Source organism: Malaclemys terrapin, chromosome 8 (genome assembly GCF_027887155.1).
Source record: "Malaclemys terrapin pileata isolate rMalTer1 chromosome 8, rMalTer1.hap1, whole genome shotgun sequence".
Lineage (NCBI taxonomy): Eukaryota > Metazoa > Chordata > Testudines > Emydidae > Malaclemys > Malaclemys terrapin.
In genome coordinates, this window is record NC_071512.1 from 99126987 (window position 1) to 99151524 (window position 24538).

The following is a 24538-nucleotide window of genomic DNA, read 5'->3' on the forward strand; positions in this document are numbered from 1 at the left end:
AACCTATTTGGGGGGGGGGGGGGGAGAACTGAAAATACTGTAACATTTTAAGAGCTGTTAAGGCAACAATATTTATACTGAGCTAGGAGTTAGAGTAATTTAAGGAAGCAAATATCCTTGGTAATTTGACAGGATAAATGGCAACATTTATCCAGTTACATTGCTGGATCATACATGATTGGGGAAAGGAGGGAGCTAAAATGTGGTTCAGTACTTCCGCATCCTTGTCTAAGGACTACAGGTTTATGTGGAGCTGTACATCTTACATTTATAGCTTCCCTATACTACGGGGAAGAAACACCTCTAGGAATGAACTGATAGTCTATTTCACGACTCATTCAGTCTCTGGCCTTTGCTGAAAGTGTGCCTAACAAAGAAACAATTTAGTGCCAGCCAAGTGAAAAATCTCTGACCCTATACATTTTCCCCATATAATCCAGAGCTCTCTTCAAACTGTTGGTACTTCCAGGTATAATTTTGGTCCAAACACTGAACCTGATCTGAATGGTGAGTTCAGTGTTGCTAAGAAAATGAACAGCAGGAGGAAGGCTAATGTGTTTATTTAAAGGATAGTGAGTTTTGATGGTAGGGAGTTTCTTACAATAAAAAGGCTAGGTGGAGTGTGAAAATTGTTGTAGTCAACTGTACAATGAGACAATTGGATGACAATCTGCATTAGAGCTAACATTCAGTCTATTTATGAGCTGTTAGCAATGACTGTCATATGTCCCCTGCCTTTAACAGCCTGACCTCCTGAACTGTCTGCATATTACTTCTGCATCATTAATTTGTCATGTTTGCTGTTTATTAGTCTCTCTGGTTTTGCTAATCCCACAGATGGCATGAAATCGGATCAGTCATTCTGTCATTTCGAAACTAGAAAATAAAGCTGTAACCATGATTTAAATGCTTAGGGCCTGTTTCTTTGCTGCCTGGCACATTGTGTAGTCTCCCCTATGCAAAGTAGATATAGAATGCTACCATTCTGATCTGTAGCATTTTACACCTACTTTGCAATCCCTTTGCACAGATAAAAATTATTTCACAAGGTGCCATTATGATCCTTTTATGTTGCTCTCATAGCATAATGGAGGCCAAAATACCCCCTGGGAATTGCTCCAGCAGCGCAGATGGTCCTATGCTGCCCTCCTGTGCAGCCATTGGTGCCGGGATGTGTTGGGTGCGTGGCTAGTGCAAGAGTGGATGGAGGCTATTCTGGACTGTGAGACGGCCCACTGGTTAAAAAGCTGTCTGAAGGCAAGTTTTAAGTACGGAAATTTGCTGATATGGTGCAGTATCTCTTTAAGGCTCTTACAAGTACCTTTGCAGAGTAATGAAAAGTTCAAAGAGATCTCTGAAATAGTGTGTCTAAAATATAAAGACTAGATTATTAATGTTTTAAGTTTACATAGCATGTTGTCTTGAATACAATAAGAACGCAATAAAAAACAAGGGAGGGAAAATGACTTGAAGTATGTTAAGAATGGGGACAGGAGTTATACTTTCCATTAACAACTGTTAAAAATAAATTTGTTTCAGATTTCAGAGAAGGAGTGGGAGAGAGCAAAGTGGATGTACAATGCTACAAAGCTTCATTAAAATAAGGGAAGAACTCATCTACCGCTGCTGACAATACAAATTCATTTAGTGAGGCTAAATGATTCAGTGTTCTCAAACTGAAAATTACTTAAACTACACTTAAATGCAGGGGAAAACAACTATAATTTATTTTAATATCTTGTGGTAAGGGAGGAGGTTAAGCATTAATGTGAAATTTCTAATGTCCCTGATGTAACTGGTATTCTTCATATAGGAGGAAGGGGGTAAGAATGTGAGTTGATATATTTCACCAAGTAAGGACTGTTGAACATCTGAGTCGCCTTCTTGTTTGCCAAATCCAACCACCTGAAAATTCAAAGGCCAGAGGGTTACCAAGAAGACAGTAAAAGTTTGGATGCTTAAAATCTAGGGTACGAGTGGGTCATTTTAAGCATATTTTAGCTAAACATTAAGTTTCAATCTGGATTCCATGGACACTCAATAACTATAGCAGTAGAGACCAAATTAAGGGTATGTCTACACTGCAATCAGAGGTATGACCGCAGCCCATGTAGACATACCTGAGCTAGCGTTGATCTAGCTAGCTCAAACAACAAGAGCAGTAAAGCCACAGCAGCATGGGCTAGCTGATAGCCACTCAAGTATATACCCAGGGTTCTAGGTGGGTTTGTACAGCCTGTGCTGCCAGTGCTTCACTATTATTGCTATTCACACTAGCTAGAGAACAAAACTAGCTCCAGTATGTCTACACTTCGCTACAGTCACACCTCCGATTCCAGTGTAGATATATCCATAGGCTTTTACTTCTTTCTGCAACTTTCAGAGTTAAGTAATTTATTCCTAATACTATGAAAACTTTATATAGACAAAATGAAGATTTATTCCTCTCCTCTGACATGGGTTTAAAGCAGTAACAAGAGTTCAGATATTAATAGCTATAGGAAATGATATTTTCAATTTTATCATTTAATTTCTTTTTTAAAAGCGAAGGTTGTTCATTCTGCTAGGGTGCTTCAAAGTGCTGCAAAGATGACTTACATAAGCCTCTTCACAGGAGTCTATTTTAAAAGAACAGGAGTACTTGTGGCCCCTTAGAGACTAACAAATTTATTAGAGCATAAGCTTTCGTGGGCTACAACCCACTTCTTCGGATGCATATAGCTATATGCATCCGAAGAAGTGGGTTGTAGCCCACAAAAGCTTATGCTCTAATAAATTTGTTAGTCTCTAAGGGGCCACAAGTACTCCTGTTCTTTTTGAGGATACAGACTAACACGGCTGCTACCCTGAAACCTATTTTAAAAGAAGTTAGTCATAGAATGTGGGAAAGAAGAAAAGGACAGGCCCTAGAAATTAAATAAGGAAGTTACTGTTAACTCAATGGTGTGAAGCAATCTCATCTAACAGCACGATGATTCCAAACATACTCACATGTATACTGAGTGCTTTCCTCTCTTTGCCTCTATGAGCTTGGAACCAGTCAACTAGGTCTGACTTAGTTACTGATCGTAGTGCTTCAACCTAAAACCCACAAGAGTACACTTTTCAAATGTCCAAATTTCAGACACATCTTTTAAAAGCAACCTAATTCCCAACAGTTGAACAGTATTTTGAACGTTTCTACTAGTCTTCTGCCATTATCCTCCAGTTCCATCCCAGAACAAATACTTGTAGCAAAATTTTAAATCCCGAAAGCAGCAGTTAGTGACAAAAACACTTGCTGATGCTTATGAAATGGAATTGCTAGACGTTTCTATGAATTCTGAAAATCTGGTTCAAGTTGTAACTACTATTCATCTTGACACACTTAAAACAAAGATTTCTTTATAAAGATCTCTCCAGGTCACAATGCATTCAGACCTTGAAGTACTGACTCCAACCTCTAGGGCTCCATATTAATTCCTAATACTAGGTCACTATAAATTGATGTTTAAGTATTGACAAGATGTTAAACTTTCTATTTAAGAAGCAATATTCAGTATTGATGTAACCCTGGCCCCAGTAAAGTCAGAGAGAGTTTACCATTGACTTTCATTGAGCCAGAATTTCACTCTATATTTCAAATATAATTATCTAGGGAGACATAGTAAGACAATAACATTGGTTGACATTTAAGTTTCATTCACTACCTCATGGGCAAGTCTGTCAAAAAGATACTGCTGAGTCATTATTTCATTCCAATTTCTATCCACCTCTTCTCCCAGATAGGAATCTTCACATTCTTTAATATGTATTAGAGCACTGACCTGTAAAAACAGACTGATGATTATTACTCTTACACGGAAGCCACCATATCGGGGAAGGGGTGGGATTCTGCTTCAACAGGGTTTAGCTAGGCTCAGGCTGCTGTGTATTGAATGATTCAAAGCAAAGGTTGAACTTGTGTTAAATGCAACTGTTGGCCTCTAAGGTTGCTTTGAGTACTGAATTACTAATAGTCGTAGCATCCACTGAACAAGGCTGCATGTGTCCCCTGAGCTCATCTGGAGCCTTTCAGAAAAACAGGAGTCCCATCCCGGGAGGGGAAGAGTACAAAACCAAAAAAGGAAAAAAATCAAAGTACCCTGTCCAGTGCCAATTTCAGAAAATGCTACTGTGCGCTGTAGCCAATGCCTGGAAGCATGGCCAAGGAGCAGCTCCAACACCAGTATCTGATCGCTTCCACTTTCTCCCTCTCCAAAGAGCTTGCATGTTTTGTTTTTAACAATATGGGAAGATCAGAGCCATTCTTATGAGCTGTGTTTGGGCTGCTTTTCCACTTTTACCTGAGTCCTGAATGCTTTTTCAGTTAAAAGCCTCATTTTCCCCTCAAAGTACAAAAGAAATTCTTCTATTTTCTTGTCAACAAATTCAGAGCTGAAAGGAATAAGGGAAATATTAGGAACCATATGAATAACATTGGCAGAACTTAATAAATAAGTGGGGGGAAATCAATAGTTTTAAATCTGGAGGTTCAGGAGCTAAGAACATGCTTTGCTGTTTGCACAAGTGAGTCCTTCATTATCCTAAGGAGAAACTAAACAAGAAGGGAAGAGGAAAAATGCGATTTTTGAGAGGCACAGGTGGTCCATAGAACATAACCTGTTTGCTAAGGAGCATACAAAGGAAAGACATTATCAGTTTCAATTTGTAACCTTTCCCTAACCTAAGAAATAAGATAACTTGACAAATAAAGCTAGCCAGTCCTTTCATATAAGACCACTAAAGATTTATGTGCAGGAAGCCAATACTACTTCTACTTCTTTTAATTCCTGACTGGTAATGGCATGGCAGAAATTTTGCTAGCAAGTAGTCCTAAGCCATAGAGAAAGCATGAGCCTGGGGTCCCAGACACAAGCTAAAGGACTGTAGGGAAGCAGGTGTTATATAGGTGTGACAGCTGTTTAAACAAGTGTTTCCCAACTGCTATGTCCATTGGGCTGATATTTCCAAGGAAAAAACATGCAGCAATTTGGAGGGGTGCAGAGATAAAGAAAAGAAGGCTGTATATTATTATTGTTTCCAGATTGCTTCTGTTTTTGTTAAAAATTAAAGATTAGCAATAAATCTATTTAAAATCAGTGAAAAGATGTTGAATCAAACCAGTTTATCGTGAACTCTGAGTTTAAGATAAAACAGCATTTGAAAGGTCATTCACTTAGAGCTTTGAAAACTGAGATGGGTTTTACTGGCCTATGAAAAGTAAGTCAAATATCATTTAATATACAGTAGTCTAATGGTCTTGTGTGTGTCATAAAACATTAGAAATGCTGTGCCGTGTGACACTGAAATAGAGACAAGGAGGAGTTTTCGCAAAAGTGATGATCTTGAAAAGTGAGCGTGGAGAAGCCGTGTGCCAAGCCCCCTCACGAGCAAACACCTTGCAGTGCACTTACTGACCACCCACCAGGATTTCAGAGGGAGTGTCTCGACAATGCCCCTAGGGACTAGCTGTAGACGAAAAGGGAACCCTGACCTTTCCCCCTCCATCTGAGCTCTTTGCAGCATTAGAGCCTAAGATTAAAACTGTATGTGGAAAGTATGAGTCATGGCTGTAATTACACAGAATCTACTAAAGAAGTGCATTCTATGGAGCTAACTTAATATCACACATGCATACAGCTTCAGAGAGAAGGCATGCAGGAGTCATCTTTGAAGCACCCTAGCAGAATGGACAATAAAAATCAAAGGTGAAATAAACCCAGCAAGAAGATTAAAATGCTTCACTCAGTTCAGTGGTAAATGAAGTTGGAGGCAGTATAAGCACATCATTGTTGCCTTAGATAGAACACAATATGTGGCATGACGAAGACCACTGGTTGGTCAGTCACACATGCTCAAAATTTTCACCATTAATCACTGATTTCTTAAAACTTCAGTAAATTCTCTATCAAATATGTTAAAACAATACATATGTCATGAGGCTGATAGGGGCATTTTACGTACTGGAAAATAAGAAGTCACCTAACTTAAATGACAAGGAGTCTGGTGGCACCTTAAAGACTAACAGAATTATTTGGGCATAAGCTTTCGTGGGTAAAAACCTCACTTCTTCAGATGCATAGAGTGAAAGTTACAGATGTAGGCATTATATACTGACACATGGAGAGAAGAAAGTTACTTTGCAAGTGGAGAACCAGTGTTGACAGGGCCAATTCAATCAGGGTGGATGTGGTCCACTCCCAATAACAGATGAGGAGGTGTCAATTCCAGGAGAGGAAAAGCTGCTTCTGTAATGAGCCAGCCACTCCCAGTCCCTATTCAAGCCCAGATTAATGGTGTTAAATTTGCAAATGAATTTTCCCATTTTTAACTTAAATGGTGAATCTGTGGTGTGATACTTGTAATATGGACATCAGACTCTGCTCTTAAACAGACTGGCAAATGGGAAGAAGAATCCAGGACCAGCTCTATTGTGTGAGAGCCATGAGAACACTTTTCAGTACAGGCAAACTGTATTACACAGTTCAGCCACTAGATGGTGCAATGGACAGACTGGAAGTAACATTTTGCAAGATATTACTTTGCAACCAAACTCCACAAGGAAACTGGAAACATACAGACATGCTCTTTAATTTATGCTATGGAGAAGCAGATCTTTAAAGATTTTACATTTAATGAAGACAGTCACAGAAATGACTATGAAAGGGTTCTGTCTATCTTTGATGCATACTTTATACCTCGGAGAAATGTGATTTATGAAAGCGCATGTTTACACCAAAAAATTCAACAACCAGAAGAATCTGTTGAATCTTTTATCACAGCTTTACTTGCATTGATAGAAAACTGTTTTTGAGACTGTAAAACATGAAAATACTGGAGATAGATTAGTTCTTCTTCGAGTGCTTGCTCATATCCATTCCATTAGGTGTGTGCGCGCCGCGTGCACGATCGTCGGAAGATTTTCTACCCTAGCAACACCGGCGGGTCGGCTGTGGAGCCCCCTAGAGTGGCGCCTTCATGGCGCTGAATATATACCCCAGCCGACCCGGCGCCCCCTCAGTTCCTTCTTACCGCCCCTGACGGTCGTTGGAACTGTGGAGCGCTGCTTAGCTGTTCTCCACTCTCCCTAGCTTAGTTTGTTGTATCACAGTTATAGTTATAGTTATAGTTCTAGTGTTTATAGTTAAATAGTTAAATAGTTTAAAAGTTGTTCTAGTTGTTCTAAGTAGTTCAGGGGATTAAGGGGGTCGTCTCCCCCTTTTCTCCCCCGGCCGCGGGGCCGGGCTCATGCCCAACGCTCCCGGCTTCAAGCAGTGCGCCTCCTGCGCTAAGCCTATGCCCACGAGCGACCCGCACGACTCCTGTCTGAAGTGCCTGGGAGAGTCCCATCAAACAGACAAGTGCAAGATCTGTAAGGCCTTCAGACCAAGGACCAAGAAGGAGCGGGACTTTCGGCTCCGGCAACTCCTGATGGAGGCGGCACTTAGTCCGGACGCTCCATCTACAAGTCAGGCCCCGGCACCTAGCACCTCGGTGCGCAGTGCCCCGGCGGCACCGGCTATGACGACCACGCGAGTGGCGTCAGACAAGCCTCCCCGGCACCGGACCTCGTCGGCACCGCAAGCAGTGCCTCGGCGCCGGTCATTATCCCCGGGGCATAAAAAAGCCCATAAGACGGGGACATCCGTGCCGAAGACGCCGGCTCCCCCAGTGCCGGGGGTAGAGCCGCGTCCGCCGGTGGAGCACCGGAAACAGGTGCCTCCAGCACCGTCGACTCCGGCGCCGAGGCCGTTGAGTCCGGTGCAGATAGCGTCTCCACCGAGACCGGCAGTGATACAGTGCCTCCCGTCGACTCCAGAGACCTTCGCGGCGGCGAGAGACTTAATAGCTCTCACGGAGCCGGCACCGCCTCAACCACTGGCACTGACTGCACCGTTGACTCGCCCGGTCCAGTCGAGGGGAAAACCTGCCTTGATGCGCCCTCCATCGCAAGGGCTGGAACCTCGGCACCGATCCAGGTCCCGAAGCAGGTCCCCACGCCGCTCGCAGTCCCGGCACCGAATATCGCCTCGGCACCGGTCGTACTCGCGGCCAAGATCTTCTTCGCGGCACCGCTCTACGTCTCGGCACCGCTATGATCGTCGGCACCGATCAACGTCGAGACGTAGTTCTCGGCACCGCTACGGTCGACGCTCGACGTCGAGAGGCCGCTCCCGGCACCGGGCATACTCCAGGTCCTCGTCGAGGTCCAGATCCGACTCCCGGCACCGACGAGGTCATCGGCACCGGTCGCGGTCCCGGCACCGATCGCCGGCACCGCGTAGAGATAGATCATCTCCGGACCGGCACCGTGCGGCACCGCAGCCAATCGGAATCGTCTCGACGCTCTCGGCACCGCCGTGGCCATCGAGATCGGAGTCCCACTCCTCGGAGGACCTCTCGAGATCGGCATACCCCCCTCAGGGGCAAGCCGAGGAACAGGACTTGGGCCATTGGCAGGAGATGGCAGAGGACCATTCTCATGGCCCATCTCACTGGTCGTTTTGGACCCCGTGGGCGTACCATCAGGCGCAAGGGGCTCCAATTGCTTCGACCTCTCGCTCCGGTCACTCCATCAGAGGGGCCCCGGAGTCCACCATTTCGCGGCCTCCGCCAGGGGGCATGGAGGCTTCTGTGTCCGCACCACCTGACGCCCTGGACCCAGGCGCAGGTGATGCTCCAGCCCAGGAACAGAGAGACCAGGACCAGCCCTTGGATCCTGTTCCACCGGAGGCATCTTCCTCTTCTTCTCCGGATGAGGCAGTGGCGGGCACATCGTGCACAGGCCCACCTCCAATAGATCTTCGGGCTCACCAGGATCTTCTGCGCAGGATGGCCCGTAATATGGACCTGCAGGCGGAGGAGATAGTGGAGGTGCACGACCCGATCGTGAATATCCTTGGAGCGGATGCCCCATCGAGGGTAGCGTTACCCCTGATCCGCACGATACAAATCAATGCGGATACGATATGGCAAACTCCTGCCTCTATCCCACCCACAGCGAGAGGGGTGGAAAGGAAGTACTTTGTCCCATCTAAGGACTATGGGTACTTGTATACCCACCCCCAACCGTGTTCACTGGTGGTGGAATCAGTGAACGCACGAGAACGCCACGGCCAGCAGGCTGCAGCGCCTAAATCAAAAGAGGCTAAGCGGCTCGATTTGTTTGGCCGTAAGGTATACTCAGCCGGAGGGCTACAACTTAGAGCGGCAAACCAACAGGCGCTACTGAGCCGCTACAATTTCAACTCCTGGAACTCTATGGGAAAGTTTAAGGAGTTGATTCCCCAAGAGTCCAGGGAAGAGTTTGGGGCCATGGTAGAGGAGGGCAAGAAGGTGGCTCGGACCTCCTTGCAGGCCTCCTTGGACATAGCAGACTCAGCTGCGAGGACCCTGGCTTCGGGTATTGCTATGCGCAGGATCTCCTGGCTTCAGGTTTCGGGTTTGCCTCCGGAGCTGCAGCAAACCCTACAGGATCTGCCCTTTGAGGGACATGGATTGTTCTCGGACAAGACGGACTCTCGCCTGCAGAGCCTCAAGGACTCGAGAACAATCATGCGCTCCCTGGGGATGCATGTTGTGGGCCCTCAGCGCAGACCATTTAGGCCGCAGCCTCAGCGCTTCTACCCCCCCCCGCCTCGTCAGAGACAAGACTCGGCCCGGAGGCGAGGGCGAGGTGGTAGGAGAAGATGGGCTGGCCCTCAACCCGGTCAGAACCAGGGGCCACCAAGACCACCTTCAGGTCCTAGACAGAACTTTTGAAGGTGCGGTCGAGGACGGCGCCCCAGTCATCCCCCAGGATCCAGCCCCCTCCTTTCAGGATCGTCTCTCCCACTTCCACCGCGCTTGGTCCCTTATAACTTCGGACTGTTGGGTCCTCCGCACGGTGGAGAGGGGATACGCTATCCAGTTTTCTTCTATCCCCCCCTCCCACCCCCCTTCCCCGTCCCTCTTCAGGGACCCTTCTCACGAGCAACTTCTTATACAGGAGGTTTCTACGCTCCTGGCCATGGGGGCCATAGAGGAGGTTCCGATAGAGTTAAGGGGCAGGGGATTTTATTCCCGTTACTTCCTGATCCCCAAGTCCAAAGGAGGTCTGCGGCCCATCTTGGACTTGCGCGGACTCAACAAATTCGTAGTAAAGTTGAAGTTCCGCATGGTCTCTCTGGGGGCCATTATCCCTTCCCTCGATCCTGGAGACTGGTTCGCCGCCCTCGACATGAAAGACGCATACTTTCACATCTCAATTTACCCACCTCACAGACGCTTCCTGCGATTCGTGGTAAACGCGGTGCACTACCAATTTGCAGTCCTTCCCTTCGGCCTATCCTCGGCCCCAAGAGTGTTCACGAAATGTATGGCTGTCGTGGCAGCGTACCTTCGTCGGCAAGGGATACAGGTGTTCCCGTACCTAGACGACTGGCTGGTACGCGGTCGCACCAAGGAGCAAGTTCAAGCTCACGTCCACATAATAGTGCACACATTCAACGAGTTGGGCATCCTACTCAACAAGGACAAATCCACTCTAGAACCTACCCAGAGAATAGAATTCATAGGCGCAGTTCTAGACTCCAGACGTGCACAAGCCATCCTGCCAGACAACCGATTTGGCACCATCACGAGCCTCATTCAAGGGCTCCAGACGTTCCCAACTACCACGGTGAGGTCGTGCCTTACCCTGCTGGGTCACACGGCTTCCTGCACGTACGTAACCAGGCATGCCAGACTTCGGCTTCGCCCACTCCAGACCTGGGTGTCGTCAATATATCGACCACATCGGGACAGCCTGAACATGGTGGTCACGGTCCCGATCTCGGTCCTGACCTCCCTCACCTGGTGGCTAGATCACAATGTGGTCTGCGAGGGGATGCCATTTCACGCCCCACAACCCTCTCTGCACCTGGTCACAGACGCTTCATCTCTGGGTTGGGGCGCCCATCTCAACGAACACCATACCCAGGGCCTGTGGACTGCACCCCAGCTAGCCCTGCACATCAATGTTCGGGAACTGATGGCGGTGCGCCTGGCGTGCCAGGCATTTCTCAACCTCCTACGTGGCCGATGTGTGTTAGTTCTCATCGACAACACCACGGCCATGTTTTACATCAACAAGCAAGGAGGAGCACGTTCGTCAATTCTATGCCAAGAGGCCATTCGCCTGTGGGACTTCTGCATCGCCCACTCAATCCATCTCACGGCGTCGTTCCTCCCTGGAGTCCAGAACACTCTAGCGGACCGACTCAGCAGGTCCTTCCAGACGCACGAGTGGTCTATCCGTCCGGACATCATACATTCCATCTTCCGGAGGTGGGGGTTTCCCCAGATAGACCTGTTTGCATCTCGAGACAACAGGAAGTGCCACGTGTTCTGCTCCCTACAAGGTCGAGCTCCGGGCTCCCTCTCGGATGCGTTTCTCCTTCCCTGGAAAGACCACCTGTTTTATGCCTTCCCTCCGTTTCCTCTGGTCCACAAGGTACTGCTCAAATTGCGCAGAGACCAGGCACAGGTAATTCTGGTCGCTCCAGCGTGGCCGAGACAACATTGGTACACCACACTGTTGGAACTCTCGGTTCAGACACCGATCCCGCTTCCGTTGTGTCCGGATCTCATCTCTCAGGACCAGGGCCGACTGCGTCACCCCGACCTGCAATCACTCCACCTCACGGCGTGGCTGCTCCATGGTTCACCCAGGCAGAGCAGCAATGCTCGCACTCTGTCCAACAGATTCTGCTGAGCAGTAGGAAGCCCTCAACACGCACCACGTACCTGGCCAAGTGGAAGCGGTTCTCCTGTTGGTGCGAACAACGAGCCATGTCCCCGTTGCAGGCACCCATTCCTCTCATTTTGGAATATCTCCTCTCCCTAAAACAGCAGGGGTTGGCGATATCTTCAATTAGAGTTCACCTGGCCGCTATATCGGCCTTTCACCCAGGGGAACTCGCGTCCTCGGTATTCTCTAACCCGATGGTCGTTAGATTCCTCAAGGGCTTAGACCGGATGTACCCACAACAACGTCAGCCCGTTCAGACGTGGGACCTCAACCTGGTTCTCTCCAAGCTCACAGGTCCTCCATTCGAGCCACTGGCCACCTGTTCACTTTTGTACCTATCCTGGAAGACAGCCTTCCTTGTAGCCATCACCTCAGCAAGGCGCGTTTCTGAACTCAGGGCGCTTACATCCGAGCCCCCTTATACAGTTTTCCATAAGGATAAAGTGCAGCTTCGTCCACATCCTGCCTTTCTCCCTAAGGTGGTTTCTCCTTTTCATATCAACCAGGACATCTTTCTCCCGGTCTTTCATCCCAAACCACATGCCACTCGCCAGGATCAACGTTTGCATTCCCTGGACGTACGAAGGGCCCTGGCCTTCTATATTGACCGCACAAAGCACTTTAGAAAGACGACACAACTCTTCGTTGCAGTGGCCGACCGAATGAAAGGCTCACCGGTCTCCTCACAACGCCTATCCTCCTGGATTACGTCTTGCATCCGGACTTGCTATGACCTGGCAGGTGTCTCAGCACCGCACCTCACCGCTCACTCCACGAGGGCCCAGGCTTCCTCGACGGCTTTCCTGGCACAAGTTCCGATCCAGGACATTTGTAGAGCAGCGGTTTGGTCATCAGTCCACACATTTACAGCTCACTATGCACTAGTGCAGCAGTCCAGAGACGATGCTGCTTTCGGATCAGCGGTTTTGCACACAGCAATGTCTCACTCCGACCCCACCACCTAAGTTGGGCTTGGGAGTCACCTAATGGAATGGATATGAGCAAGCACTCGAAGAAGAAAAGACGGTTACTCACCGTTGTAACTGTTGTTCTTCGAGATGTGTTGCTCATATCCATTCCAAACCCGCCCCCCGTCCCCACTGTCGGAGTAGCCGGCAAGAAGGAACTGAGGGGGCGCCGGGTCGGCTGGGGTATATATTCAGCGCCATGAAGGCGCCACTCTAGGGGTCTCCACAGCCGACCCGCCGGTGTTGCTAGGGTAGAAAATCTTCCGACGATCGTGCACGCGGCGCGCACACACCTAATGGAATGGATATGAGCAACACATCTCGAAGAACAACAGTTACAACGGTGAGTAACCGTCTTTTACAGGGCTTGCAGATAAAAATCTTTCACAGCAGCTAAAATTAAAAACAGATTTAACCCTACACACAGCTATTCAAATAGCAAACTAGTCTGAGATGGTGAAGCAGCAAAACCAAGAGCAATTCACCAAACTTGAAAAGCAAGAAATAGCTTAGGAGCTGTAAAAGATGCTGAAAGTAATTATCATAAGACCCCTGAGAATAAAATGGACAAATTCCAGGCTAGCTACAAAGCCTTTCAGCCTAAATGCAGGAGATGTGGAAAAATTCATAGCCCAAGACATATATGTACAGCCAAAGGCGCAAGATATAATAAATGCACAAAATACAGACATTTTGCAGCTCTTTGCTGCACCAAAGCAGTCAGAGAGTTGACCCATATTACAGACAGACAATCAAGCGTCACTGTTTCTGGGATCTATCTCATATGATCACACAGAGCCTGCCTGGAGAGTGAAACTGAATATTCATGGAAAGACTATTGACTTTAAAACTCACTCAGAAGCAGATGTGACAGTCGTAACAGAAGGGACTTACCATATCCTTCAACCCCTCTCAGAGCTGAAATCATCTGAGATCAACAGAGCAAACTTTACACATGGCAGATGCAGAAAAAGAAGATGATGACTCAAAGACTCCAAACTGACCAGAGACAGTCATTGCAATTAATGGACAGCCAGATGACCAAGTTGTTACACATCTGGGTTGTGTAATTAGAAAACCCATACAATTCAGAAACACTTAACAAAATTATATGTACTGAACTTTAAAGATAGCATGATAGTGTACATTTTGTAAAATTGTAGGAATGTAAAACTTAAAGAGGGAGATGTAATGGAATGCTAAATTGTATTTACTGTTACCCACTAGGTGGAGCCATGTATAACATATCTTATCTGCACACACAACAGCTCTAACTGGCGGTGCATTAAAGACATCTTAAAGAGAACACATCTCCTGTATCGCTCTCTGGGATGGAAGCTCTGTAACCAGTCCAAGACAGATTGCCACAAGACAAATCTCAGCGCTAAAGTACTGTGGAAAAACGTCAGGGGTCCTGAAATATTACTTGGCTATATGCTTACAAGGTGGTAGACAGCTACTACTTCAGCTGAGATCTGCAAAGGTTAGCTCTGAAAAGCCACAGAAGGCCAAAGGCCCCTGAGATGGAAACACTAACATGCAGTTTAACCATTCTTTTAAATTATTAAGAATTTAAATTCAGTTTAAGGACAGAAGGGACCATCAGAGCATCTAGTCTAACCTCCAGTATGTCAAAGGACACCAACATCACCCAGCCACACCACACTAACCCCAATAACTGGAAGTAAAGCAAAGAATTACAGTCCTCTGGAGATTAAACTATTGTATGCCCCAGGCAGAGAACAGGAGGAGGAACTGAGGTACACCAATGCCCGAGGTCTTGGAATTGATTAAATGAGATATACCCAGAAAAAACTCACTTGTTCTTGGTTGCTTGTGTGGTTACGGTAACAGAGAACCCAAGAATCCCAGATGTATTTCTACATGTAGGGTACACATGGTAGCTTAAACCAAAAGGAGAAAAAAAAAGTTCACAAGAACAAGTCACTTTACATTTACCATCCACAACTACTAAATTAGAATATTGTCAATACATAGATCTAAGGTTTTAGCAATGAGGCAGCTATCAATTCAAGATTCCCTCTGAAACAACAAATATCAAATCTCTTGAATCAAGTGGCCTTGGACTTTTCTTGTTCAGCAAACAAGCTAAGGTGAGTACTCGTGTTCTGAGAAATCCTGCACTCCAGATCTGTGAAATTACAAGAACCCTTATAGTAAAAGCTAAGATTCTGTCATGGGTATTTTTAGTAAAAGTCAGGGACAGGATATGGGCAATAAACAAAAATTCATGGAAGCCCGTGACCTCTCCCTTCCCTGACTTTTATTAAAAATATCCGGGGTGGGGGAGGACTAACAATCAAGCACTGCCAAGGGGCTGACCTCAGACAGTTGCTCCAGCCTCAGGAGGGCTGACCCAACCCCAGCTGCTGCTTCAGCCCTGGGGACTGCTGCTCTGGCAGTCAGCCCACTGGCCAGCTGCTCTGGAAGCCCCAAGGCCGATCGCCAGCCATTGCTCCGGTGGCCCAGGGACTGACCTCCAGCAATGGCTCCAACCCCGCCACTGCTCCAGCCCCAAGGGGCTGACCCAACCCCGGCCACTCCTTCAGCCCTGGGGCTGACAGGTGCTCCAGCCCTGCCATAGCGGAAGAAGTCCCAGTGGTCCCAGAAAGTCACAGAATCTGTGATCTCCACGACAGAATCATACCATTACCCATAGTCCAGGTACTGTGCAGTCAGGGTTATTGGAGCCTCTTAGTTCACAGTAAAGAGCCTAAGTAGAAGGGGTTGTAGCTGCAGTTGTGACAGGAGTTAATTCAAGCTCAGCAATCCCCACCCTTTACATACGTGGTCCTGGGAAAGCTACAGTGGTAGCTACTTGGAAGACAGAGTGAAGGCATGTTACTTTTGAGGAAGTCTAGCTCCACAGCCAGAGTCAGTGCTGAACACCAAGCTGGAGAGAGAGTTTTCTGCTTAGTCAAATTATGTTACCTTCTGGTTATGGACTCTAACCTGGAGGACAAGACTTTGCTGACAATTATTTTTTCTGATGAGTAACTTGACCAGTTTAGAGTAGCTTCACTGCACATAACCTTGCCATTTTTATATTGCACCAAAGAAATTGCTAGTTTTGGCTTTAGGATGTTATACTGTACTTTCCGCCACACTGTGGCAGGAGTTAGTTATCATGCAGTAGGGAATTTCCATAGTAACAAAGTACACAGGACGTATCATATATGATAAAGCAGTTGAACAGGAACTGTACCCAATGCAGTGAACTTACCCAAGGGTTTGCTTCGTTCGCAGGAAGTTGAAGCAAGGCTCCTCCATGTGCATCTGAATACAGCATGAGTTCAGTCAGAAGACATTCCTACTTACAGCAACAGATATCCCACAATGGCTGCTTTCGCTCAGACTCAGTACCGAAGAATGATCAAAACAAGAAACAATGGAAAGCCTAAACCGCAATGAATCCCCTCACCCCAGAAAGGAATTAGCATGGAGTAAAACTATAACCATGTAACCGAATTACAAGATATCCTGCTATTCAGGAAGTTTGATAGGAAGAAAGTTTACTTCACTGAGTTCATGAGTGAAACCGCTCATTGGGTTTTCCTGACGTTATGCTTCAAACACCTATACCCATAGGGGAAATAAAAGGCTAATTCGAGTGGGTCACATGTATCATTAAGATTTGTAGTCTCATCTTGACACCAGCCATTGTTTACATGGCAGATGCTATCATATATAGGACATAGGTGCTCCTTCTATGGGCACGCATTAATAAACACTCAAGCATTATTAGGAAAGGAACAAAACTTACCACAAGCAGCTCCATAAGGGTGTATTCTCTTAAACTCCTAGCCCCAGACTAAAAGAACAAAAACACTAATTGAAAACAGTTTAGAGGTTTCTCATGGAGCTAAGAGCTATGGTCCAAGTAACTAGAGGGGCCTTTTTGAGAGAGAGAGAGAGAGAGAGAGAGAGAGAGAGAGAGAGAGAGAACGAGAACCAGTCAGAGTGGATTTCACCATTAAGTACATTGCAATTTGCAATAAAAAAAGCAATCTGAGACTTTCTGGCCTCCGATGTGTCCTCAAAGTAGCCCTCTGAGTGGAAGACAAGGGCTGCTCATGGCAAAGGGACCAGAATGGGTAAAAAGACAATCTTGAGGTAATCAAAGAATAGGGGGCATCAAAGGCACCATCTGGGGGAGAAAAGTTGAGGAAGAAAGGCAATATCAGGATGGAAGTGGATGGAACATGTCTGCATAAGGCATAATAGATCTAGAACTTTCACACACAAAATAATACAGACTACAACTTCATTAAGGATTTTTAGCAACTTGGGCCTTGTTCATGTGTTTATGGGATCACTAGAATTCAAGACATATTCTTAAAATAATGGTTGGAGAATTGTTATGCTGATGGCTTTCCTAATCCAGACGGCATAACAAGTAGCAGCAGTCACCGCAAGGAAAATAAATGAGTATACTCAAATGCTTAACACATTACCTGATAATAGACTGTCACTTCAGAGTTGGCATCACCTCTGTTAAGGGTTTTCACCTTGCAGAGTAGGTGTGTGTTTGGCAGGTCTACCACCCGAAATTGAACAGGACATGGGTGTGGCAAGGGAAGGAACTGCAGTTTTCTGAAGGGAGTCCAAACAGCAAAGTGTCAAACACTTGCCCATTCTTTAACCCAAAACAAAGAACCATAATCTAGATACCTCAATACTCAAAACAGCTTCAATCCCCTCCCCCTTCTACAACAAATCTAAAATCACATCCTACTTGAACCACCATCAGATTCGAACACTAAAACCAGAAGATTTCCAGAAAATAGTGACAATATAGTTACTACATTTCTTTTTAAAAAATGGAAATTCCAATTGTTTACAACATTCTTCTCCACACCACAATGGAAAAGAAAATGTTAACCAAGACTTGTAACTTTGTAATATAATTATAGCTCGCAAGGGTGAAAGGTGAAAGAACCAAAGAGAGATACTCACAGAACAACATAATTCAGAAAATCCTTTGATTCCTAGGAGATAAAACATAAACATAGCTTTATTTAGAAGAATGGGATTATTAGCTCTTTAAGCATCAGCTCCAATACATTCTACACCCATCCAGAAAGGGGCCAGCAAATACAGAACTGTCCAGTCCTCCCCAGCCTTGCCACATAGTACAGCATTTTGGCGGGAGGCTAGCCCAGCACCAAGTCTCTCCCTTCCCCTACAACATGACAGCATGATCTCGTCTATATTATGCTGTGGGAAGAAACAGACATCTCCAATCCAGTCTCTTGCTTGGGAGTTTGTAGCCTCTCAACAAGGCCAACGTGGAAGCCAAGAAAGAAGAAAGGGAATGAGAGAAATGACTTACAGAGTCTGCTGAGACGCTAAGCTGCAAGGGATATGCACAAAAGGAGTCAGGGGGAATCTGCGAAGGAGCAGCTTGGGCCCCTGCTGAGGCAGTGCCAACAAACAAGGGAAAAACAGCAGTTTATGGTAAGTGCTGCAGGACCTCACTATGCAACTGGAGGGCATCCAGGGTCCTGAGATTTATTTAATTCACAAACTACAGCACTTAGTGCAAAACATCTCAAAGACTCCATAATACCCAGAGCTAAACCTCAATTTCTCCTAAAAGCCAATGCTCATGTTTGTCATTACAAGAATCCCCACTCCCACCAATTTAGTGGTGTATTTCTCAAAAGGCTTGACAATCCAAGGACAAACGTTACCGATCAAAGAAAAACTGATAAACACAAAGTGAAGACAGCAAGTGGGTTCATGCCCCATATTCACTGACTACACAACAATGTTTGTGACACTGTATCAATGGGGCCAAACCCTGTTATATCCATGTTTTAAAAAGTCAGTTAGACTAGGTCAGACCTATGGCTGGATCCAGCAGTCACCAGGAAAAAGCCTTCACTGACTTCAATAGGAGTTGTGTGTGAGTAAAGATAACAGAATTGGACCTTAGCGAGGCTTAATATGGTTTGACCTTGCTACGTAGGCTGTATCTACATTGGCAGTTGTAGGGAAGTTTTCCCCAGTTGTACCAGCACCCGGGGAGCTCCACTGGTAACAAACACTGGGAGCACAAGTACGAACAGGCTTTGGCCTTTTTTACCACCACAGAGTTTAAAAATTACTGAGCATATTTAAACAACATGGGGGGGAAATAGTCAGTGGCCAGTCTACATTTGATGTCCCACAGAGTTAACAGCAGGAGCGGCGCCAGGGTTTTTGCTGCCCTAGGCGGCAGCGCTCCTCCTCTGAGCATTCGGCGGCGGGGGTCCTTCCGCTCCGCGTCTTCGGGGCACTTCGGCGGCAGGTCCCGGAGCGAGTGAAGGACCCGCCGCCGAATTTCCGCCGAGGGCGGCAAAATGCCGCCCCCCAAATCCTGCCACCCTAGGCAACCGCCTAGGGTCGCTTGGTGGAAGCGCCAGCCCTGGTTAACAGGGTGAGTTGCACTGGTGTGAAATACCCCTAAAACTGCTAGTGCAAGCAAAGTTATACACTGGCAAACCAGTGTTATAAATGGGGTTTGTGGCAATTGTGTTTGAACAACTTCTAAAAGTGGTGGTTTGACCAGTTAATATAGACTTCAGGCTTCAGCTGCTGAGAATAGTACTCACTCTGCTTGTGAAGTTTCCTTGCACTAGCCCCTCCACATATAGATGTGATTTGAAGCCCTTAACAAAGGATGAGAGCGACTCAGTGTAAAGGCCCTTCATTAATCTCCTGTATCTATCTACCATAGACCACTTGCCATGCTCCAAAATTAAAGAACGCACATCTCTGTAACAAACAACAAAAAAGAATAGTTTTAATTGTCAATTCAGAATGTGTTGCCCAATAGGGTCTTTAAATCCTGAACTTCTACCCAAGCTCTGTGACAAGCAAAATTTCAGCTAATCCTAACCAGAAATACCTGCCCTAGAGCTTCAGTCCTACCTCAGCTCCAAAATGTCTCTGGTAACCTGAGACCTCTGTGGCACAACTACTTTGGCATGTCCCTGGGGGAAGACTTAAATACTGGTTCCCAGGATAACAACTGTATACTGCTTTTGAATTTTGCCGGGGTGTGTCACAATGCAGATTGTTTTTCTTTTCTAGGCCACTTATTTAACTCTGTGGACCTCTATTTCAGACTGCTAGTGTTTTACTCAGCCAACTATAGGAACTCCACAAAGTGAGCTGTGTCATCGGCGAACAGCAGAGGCTAACAGCGGGAGTTTGCCTGGGAGCTGTCCGAGAGGAGGTACGCTAAGTGCTGCATTAGGGGGGCTGTGTTGGTGAGTATCTGAGTGTCTGCTGCTGGGACAGTTGGTCAGTTTGATCGTGTGCTTGATTGCTTGCTTGTTTGTTTGAAAAGTGTGAATTGGGAGTGCTTTGTTCCAGCTGGGCCTTGAGTGGGCCTGACTGGTATATAAGGGCAGTCAGCAGCGAACCAGCTGAGCGGCGAACAGCAGAGGCTAACAGCGGGAGTTTGCCTGGGAGTTGGCGTGGGGAGAGCGCACTGAGGCTTTCATCTGCAGGTTTCTCCGAGTAGTTCCTGCAACAGTTGAGGAAGCTCTTAAGAGGACGGTGATATGGAAGGTGAGCGATCAGCTGTTGTAACCTGCACAGGTTGTGCCATGTTTGTCTTTCTTCCGCAGGACAGAAGCGACTTTGTCTGCACAAAGTGCAAGCTGGTCTCCATATTGGAGGAGAAGGTTCGAGGGCTGGAGAAACAAGTATCAACTCTGCGTTGCATAAGGGAAAATGAAGATTTCCTGGACAGACGTCAGGAGATGCTTCTACGGCCACAATGTTCTGAAGATTCAGAGCAGGCACAGCAGGGACAGAAGGACTGTGAGGAGGTTTGGCAGCATGTGACCTCCAGAAGAAGAAAGAGGAGCGTCCATGCACCAGCAATGGAGATACAGGTGAGGAATCGTTTCCATGTTCTCTCTACAGGTGCTAATGCGGAGAGTGGACTAGATGGCCCATCTGAGGGAAGGGAGCAGAAGGAGACTCCACCGATTGGAACGCAAAAGATGCACTGTCCTAGGGATGGGGGTTCCACGACCACCACTCCCAAGAGGAGGAGGAGGGTGGTGGTGGTCGGGGACTCCCTCCTCAGGGGGACTGAGTCATCTATCTGCCGCCCTGACCGGGAAAATCGAGAGGTCTGCTGCTTGCCTGGAGCTAGGATACACGATGTGACGGAGAGACTGCCGAGACTCATCAAGCCCTCGGATCGCTACCCCTTCCTGCTTCTCCACGTGGGCACCAATGATACTGCCAAGAATGACCTTGAGCGGATCACTGCAGACTACGTGGCTCTGGGAAGAAGGATAAAGGAGTTTGAGGCGCAAGTGGTGTTCTCGTCCATCCTCCCTGTGCAAGGAAAAGGCCGGGGTAGAGACCGTCGAATCGTGGAAGTCAACGAATGGCTACGCAGGTGGTGTCGGAGAGAAGGCTTTGGATTCTTCGACCATGGGATGGTGTTCCAAGAAGAAGGAGTGCTAGGCAGAGACGGGCTCCACCTAACGAAGAGAGGGAAGAGCATCTTCGCCAGCAGGCTGGCTAACCTAGTGAGGAGGGCTTTAAACTAGGTTCACCGGGGGAAGGAGACCAAAGCCCTGAGGTAAGTGGGGAAAAGGGATCCTGGGAGGAAGCACAAGCAGGAGAGCGCAACAGGGGAGGACTCCTGTCTCATGCTGAGAAAGAGGGATGATCATTGAGTTATCTTAAGTGCCTATACACAAATGCAAGAAGCCTGGGAAACAAGCAGGGAGAACTGGAAGTCCTGGCACAGTCAGGGAACTATGATGTGATTGGAATAACAGAGACTTGGTGGGATAACTCACATGACTGGAGTACTGTCATGGATGGATATAAACTGTTCAGGAAGGACAGGCAGGGCAGAAAAGGTGGGGGAGTTGCGTTGTATGTAAGAGAGGAGTATGACTGCTCAGAGCTCCGGTATGATACTGCAGAAAAACCTGAGAGTCTCTGGATAAAGTTGAGAAGTGTGAGCAACAAGGGTGATGTCGTGGTTGGAGTCTGCTATAGACCACCAGACCAGGGGGATGAGGTGGACGAGGCTTTCTTCTGGCAACTAGCAGAAGTTGCTAGATCACAGGCCCTGGTTCTCATGGGAGACTTTAATCACCCTGATATCTGCTGGGAGAGCAATACAGCGATGCACAGGCAATCCAGGAAATTTTTGGAAAGTGTAGGGGACAATTTCCTGGTGCAAGTGCTGGAGGAACCAACTAGGGGCAAAGCTTTTCTTGACCTGCTGCTCACAAACAGGGAAGAACTAGTAGGGGAAGCAAAAGTGGATGGGAACCTGGGAGGCAGTGACCATGAGATGGTCGAGTTCAGGATCCTGACACAAGGAAGAAAGGAGAGCAGCAGAATACGGACCCTGGACTTCAGAAAAGCAGACTTTGACTCCCTCAGGGAACAGATGGGCAGGATCCCCTGGGAGAATAACATGAAGGGCAAAGGGGTCCAGGAGAGCTGGCTGTATTTTAAAGAATCCTTATTGAGGTTGCAGGAACAAACCATCCCGATGTGTAGAAAGAATAGTAAATATGGCAGGCGACCAGCTTGGCTAAACAGTGAAATCCTTGCTGATCTTAAACGCAAAAAAGAGGCTTATAAGGAGTGGAAGATTGGACAAATGACCAGGGAGGAGTATAAAAATATTGCTCAGGCGTGCAGGAGTGAAATCAGGAAGGCCAAATCACACTTGGAGTTGCAGTTAGCAAGAGATGTTAAGAGTAACAGGAAGGGTTTCTTCAGGTATGTTAGCAACAAGAAGAAAATCAAGGAAAGTGTGGGCCCCTTACTGAATGAGGGAGGCAACCTAGTGACCGAGGATGTGGAAAAAGCTAATGTACTCAATGATTTTTTTGCCTCTGTCTTCACGCACAAGGTCAGCTCCCAGATTGCTGCACTGGGCAGTACAGCATGGGGAGAAGGTGACCAACCCTCTGTGGAGAAAGAAGTGGTTCGGGACTATTTAGAAAAACTGGACGTGCACAAGTCCATGGGGCCGGATGCGCTGCATCCGAGGGTGCTAAAGGAGTTGGCGAGTGAGATTGCAGAGCCATTAGCCATTATTTTTGAAAACTCATGGCGATCGGGGGAGGTCCCAGATGACTGGAAAAAGGCTAATGTAGTGCCCATCTTTAAAAAAGGGAAGAAGGAGGATCCGGGGAACTACAGGCCAGTCAGCCTCACCTCAGTCCCTGGAAAAATCATGGAGCAGGTCCTCAAGGAATCAATTATGAAACATTTAGAGGACAGGAAAGTGATCAGGAACAGTCAGCATGGATTCACGAAGGGGAAGTCGTGCCTGACTAACCTAATTGCCTTCTATGATGAGATAACTGGCTCTGTGGATGAGGGGAAAGCAGTGGATGTCTTATTTCTTGACTTTAGCAAAGCTTTTGATACTGTTTCCCACAGTATTCTTGCCACCAAGTTAAAGAAGTATGGGCTGGATGAATGGACTGTAAGGTGGATAGAAAGCTGGCTAGATCGTCGGGCTCAACGGGTAGTGATCAATGGCTCCATGTCTAGTTGGCAGCTGGTTTCAAGTGGAGTGCCCCAAGGGTCGGTCCTGGGGCCGGTTTTGTTTAATATCTTTATTAATGATCTGGAGGATGGTGTGGACTGCACTCTCAGCAAGTTTGCAGATGACACTAAACTAGGAGGCGTGGTAGATACACTAGAGGGTAGGGATCGGATACAGAGGGACCTAGACAAATTAGAGGATTGGGCAGAAAAAAACCTGATGAGGTTCAACAAGGACAAGTGCAGAGTCCTGCACTTAGGACGGAAGAATCCCATGCACTGCTACAGACTAGGGACCGAATGGCTAGGTAGCAGTTCTGCTGAAAAGGACCTAGGGGTCACAGTGGACGAGAAGCTGGATATGAGTCAACAGTGTGCTCTTGTTGCCAAGAAGGCTAACGGCATTTTGGGCTGTATAAGTAGGGGCATTGCCAGCAGATCGAGGAACGTGATCGTTCCCCTTTATTCGACATTGGTGAGGCCTCATCTGGAATACTGTGTCCAGTTTTGGTCCCCACACTACAAGAAGGATGTGGAAAAATTGGAAAGAGTCCAGCGGAGGGCAACAAAAATGATTAGGGGTCTGGAGCACATGACTTATGAGGAGAGGCTGAGAGAACTGGGATTGTTTAGTCTCCAGAAGAGAAGAATGAGGGGGGATTTGATAGCAGCCTTCAACTACCTGAAGGGGGGTTCCAAAGAGGATGGAGCTCGGCTGTTCTCAGTGGTGGCAGATGACAGAACAAGGAGCAATGGTCTCAAGTTGCAGTGGGGGAGGTCCAGGTTGGATATCAGGAAAAACTATTTCACTAGGAGGGTGGTGAAACACTGGAATGCGTTACCTAGGGAGGTGGTGGAGTCTCCTTCCTTGGAGGTTTTTAAGGCCCGGCTTGACAAAGCCCTGGCTGGGATGATTTAGCTGGGAATTGGTCCTGCTTTGAGCAGGGGGTTGGACTAGATGACCTCTTGAGGTCCCTTCCAACTCTGATATTCTATGATTCTATGATTCTATGATTCTATGATCAGAAGCAGAATTGCAGAGTAACACAGGCTGTTTAAACAACAGAACATACTAATAAAAACATCTGAAATTTTCATTCTATATATTTGAAAACTGAACAGGGAGAGGGTTAATTATAAGGTCCAACCAATAAGAGCTGAAGCCAGCCCTACACTCCCTTCCTCCCCTCACCACCCCCCCCAGCATCTCTCAGCAATATCA

At 47.0% G+C, this 24538-nt stretch overlaps 1 protein-coding gene across 1 annotated transcript in view; it reads right to left on the minus strand.

Moving 5' to 3' along the window:
- Positions 1 to 544: 544 nt before the first annotated feature.
- The window catches only part of LOC128841500 (nardilysin-like), an 89029-nt gene continuing 65035 nt past the window's right edge, over positions 545 to 24538 (minus strand). The window contains exons 22-31 of the mRNA XM_054036545.1: positions 19377 to 19539; positions 17737 to 17768; positions 17235 to 17373; positions 16544 to 16591; positions 16004 to 16056; positions 14580 to 14663; positions 4326 to 4416; positions 3690 to 3806; positions 2992 to 3081; positions 545 to 1905 (exon numbers count right to left, since the gene is read on the minus strand). Of these exons, the coding sequence (XP_053892520.1) occupies positions 1726 to 1905; positions 2992 to 3081; positions 3690 to 3806; positions 4326 to 4416; positions 14580 to 14663; positions 16004 to 16056; positions 16544 to 16591; positions 17235 to 17373; positions 17737 to 17768; positions 19377 to 19539 (997 nt within the window). The 3' untranslated portion in view covers positions 545 to 1725. The remainder of the gene's footprint in view (positions 1906 to 2991; positions 3082 to 3689; positions 3807 to 4325; positions 4417 to 14579; positions 14664 to 16003; positions 16057 to 16543; positions 16592 to 17234; positions 17374 to 17736; positions 17769 to 19376; positions 19540 to 24538) is intronic.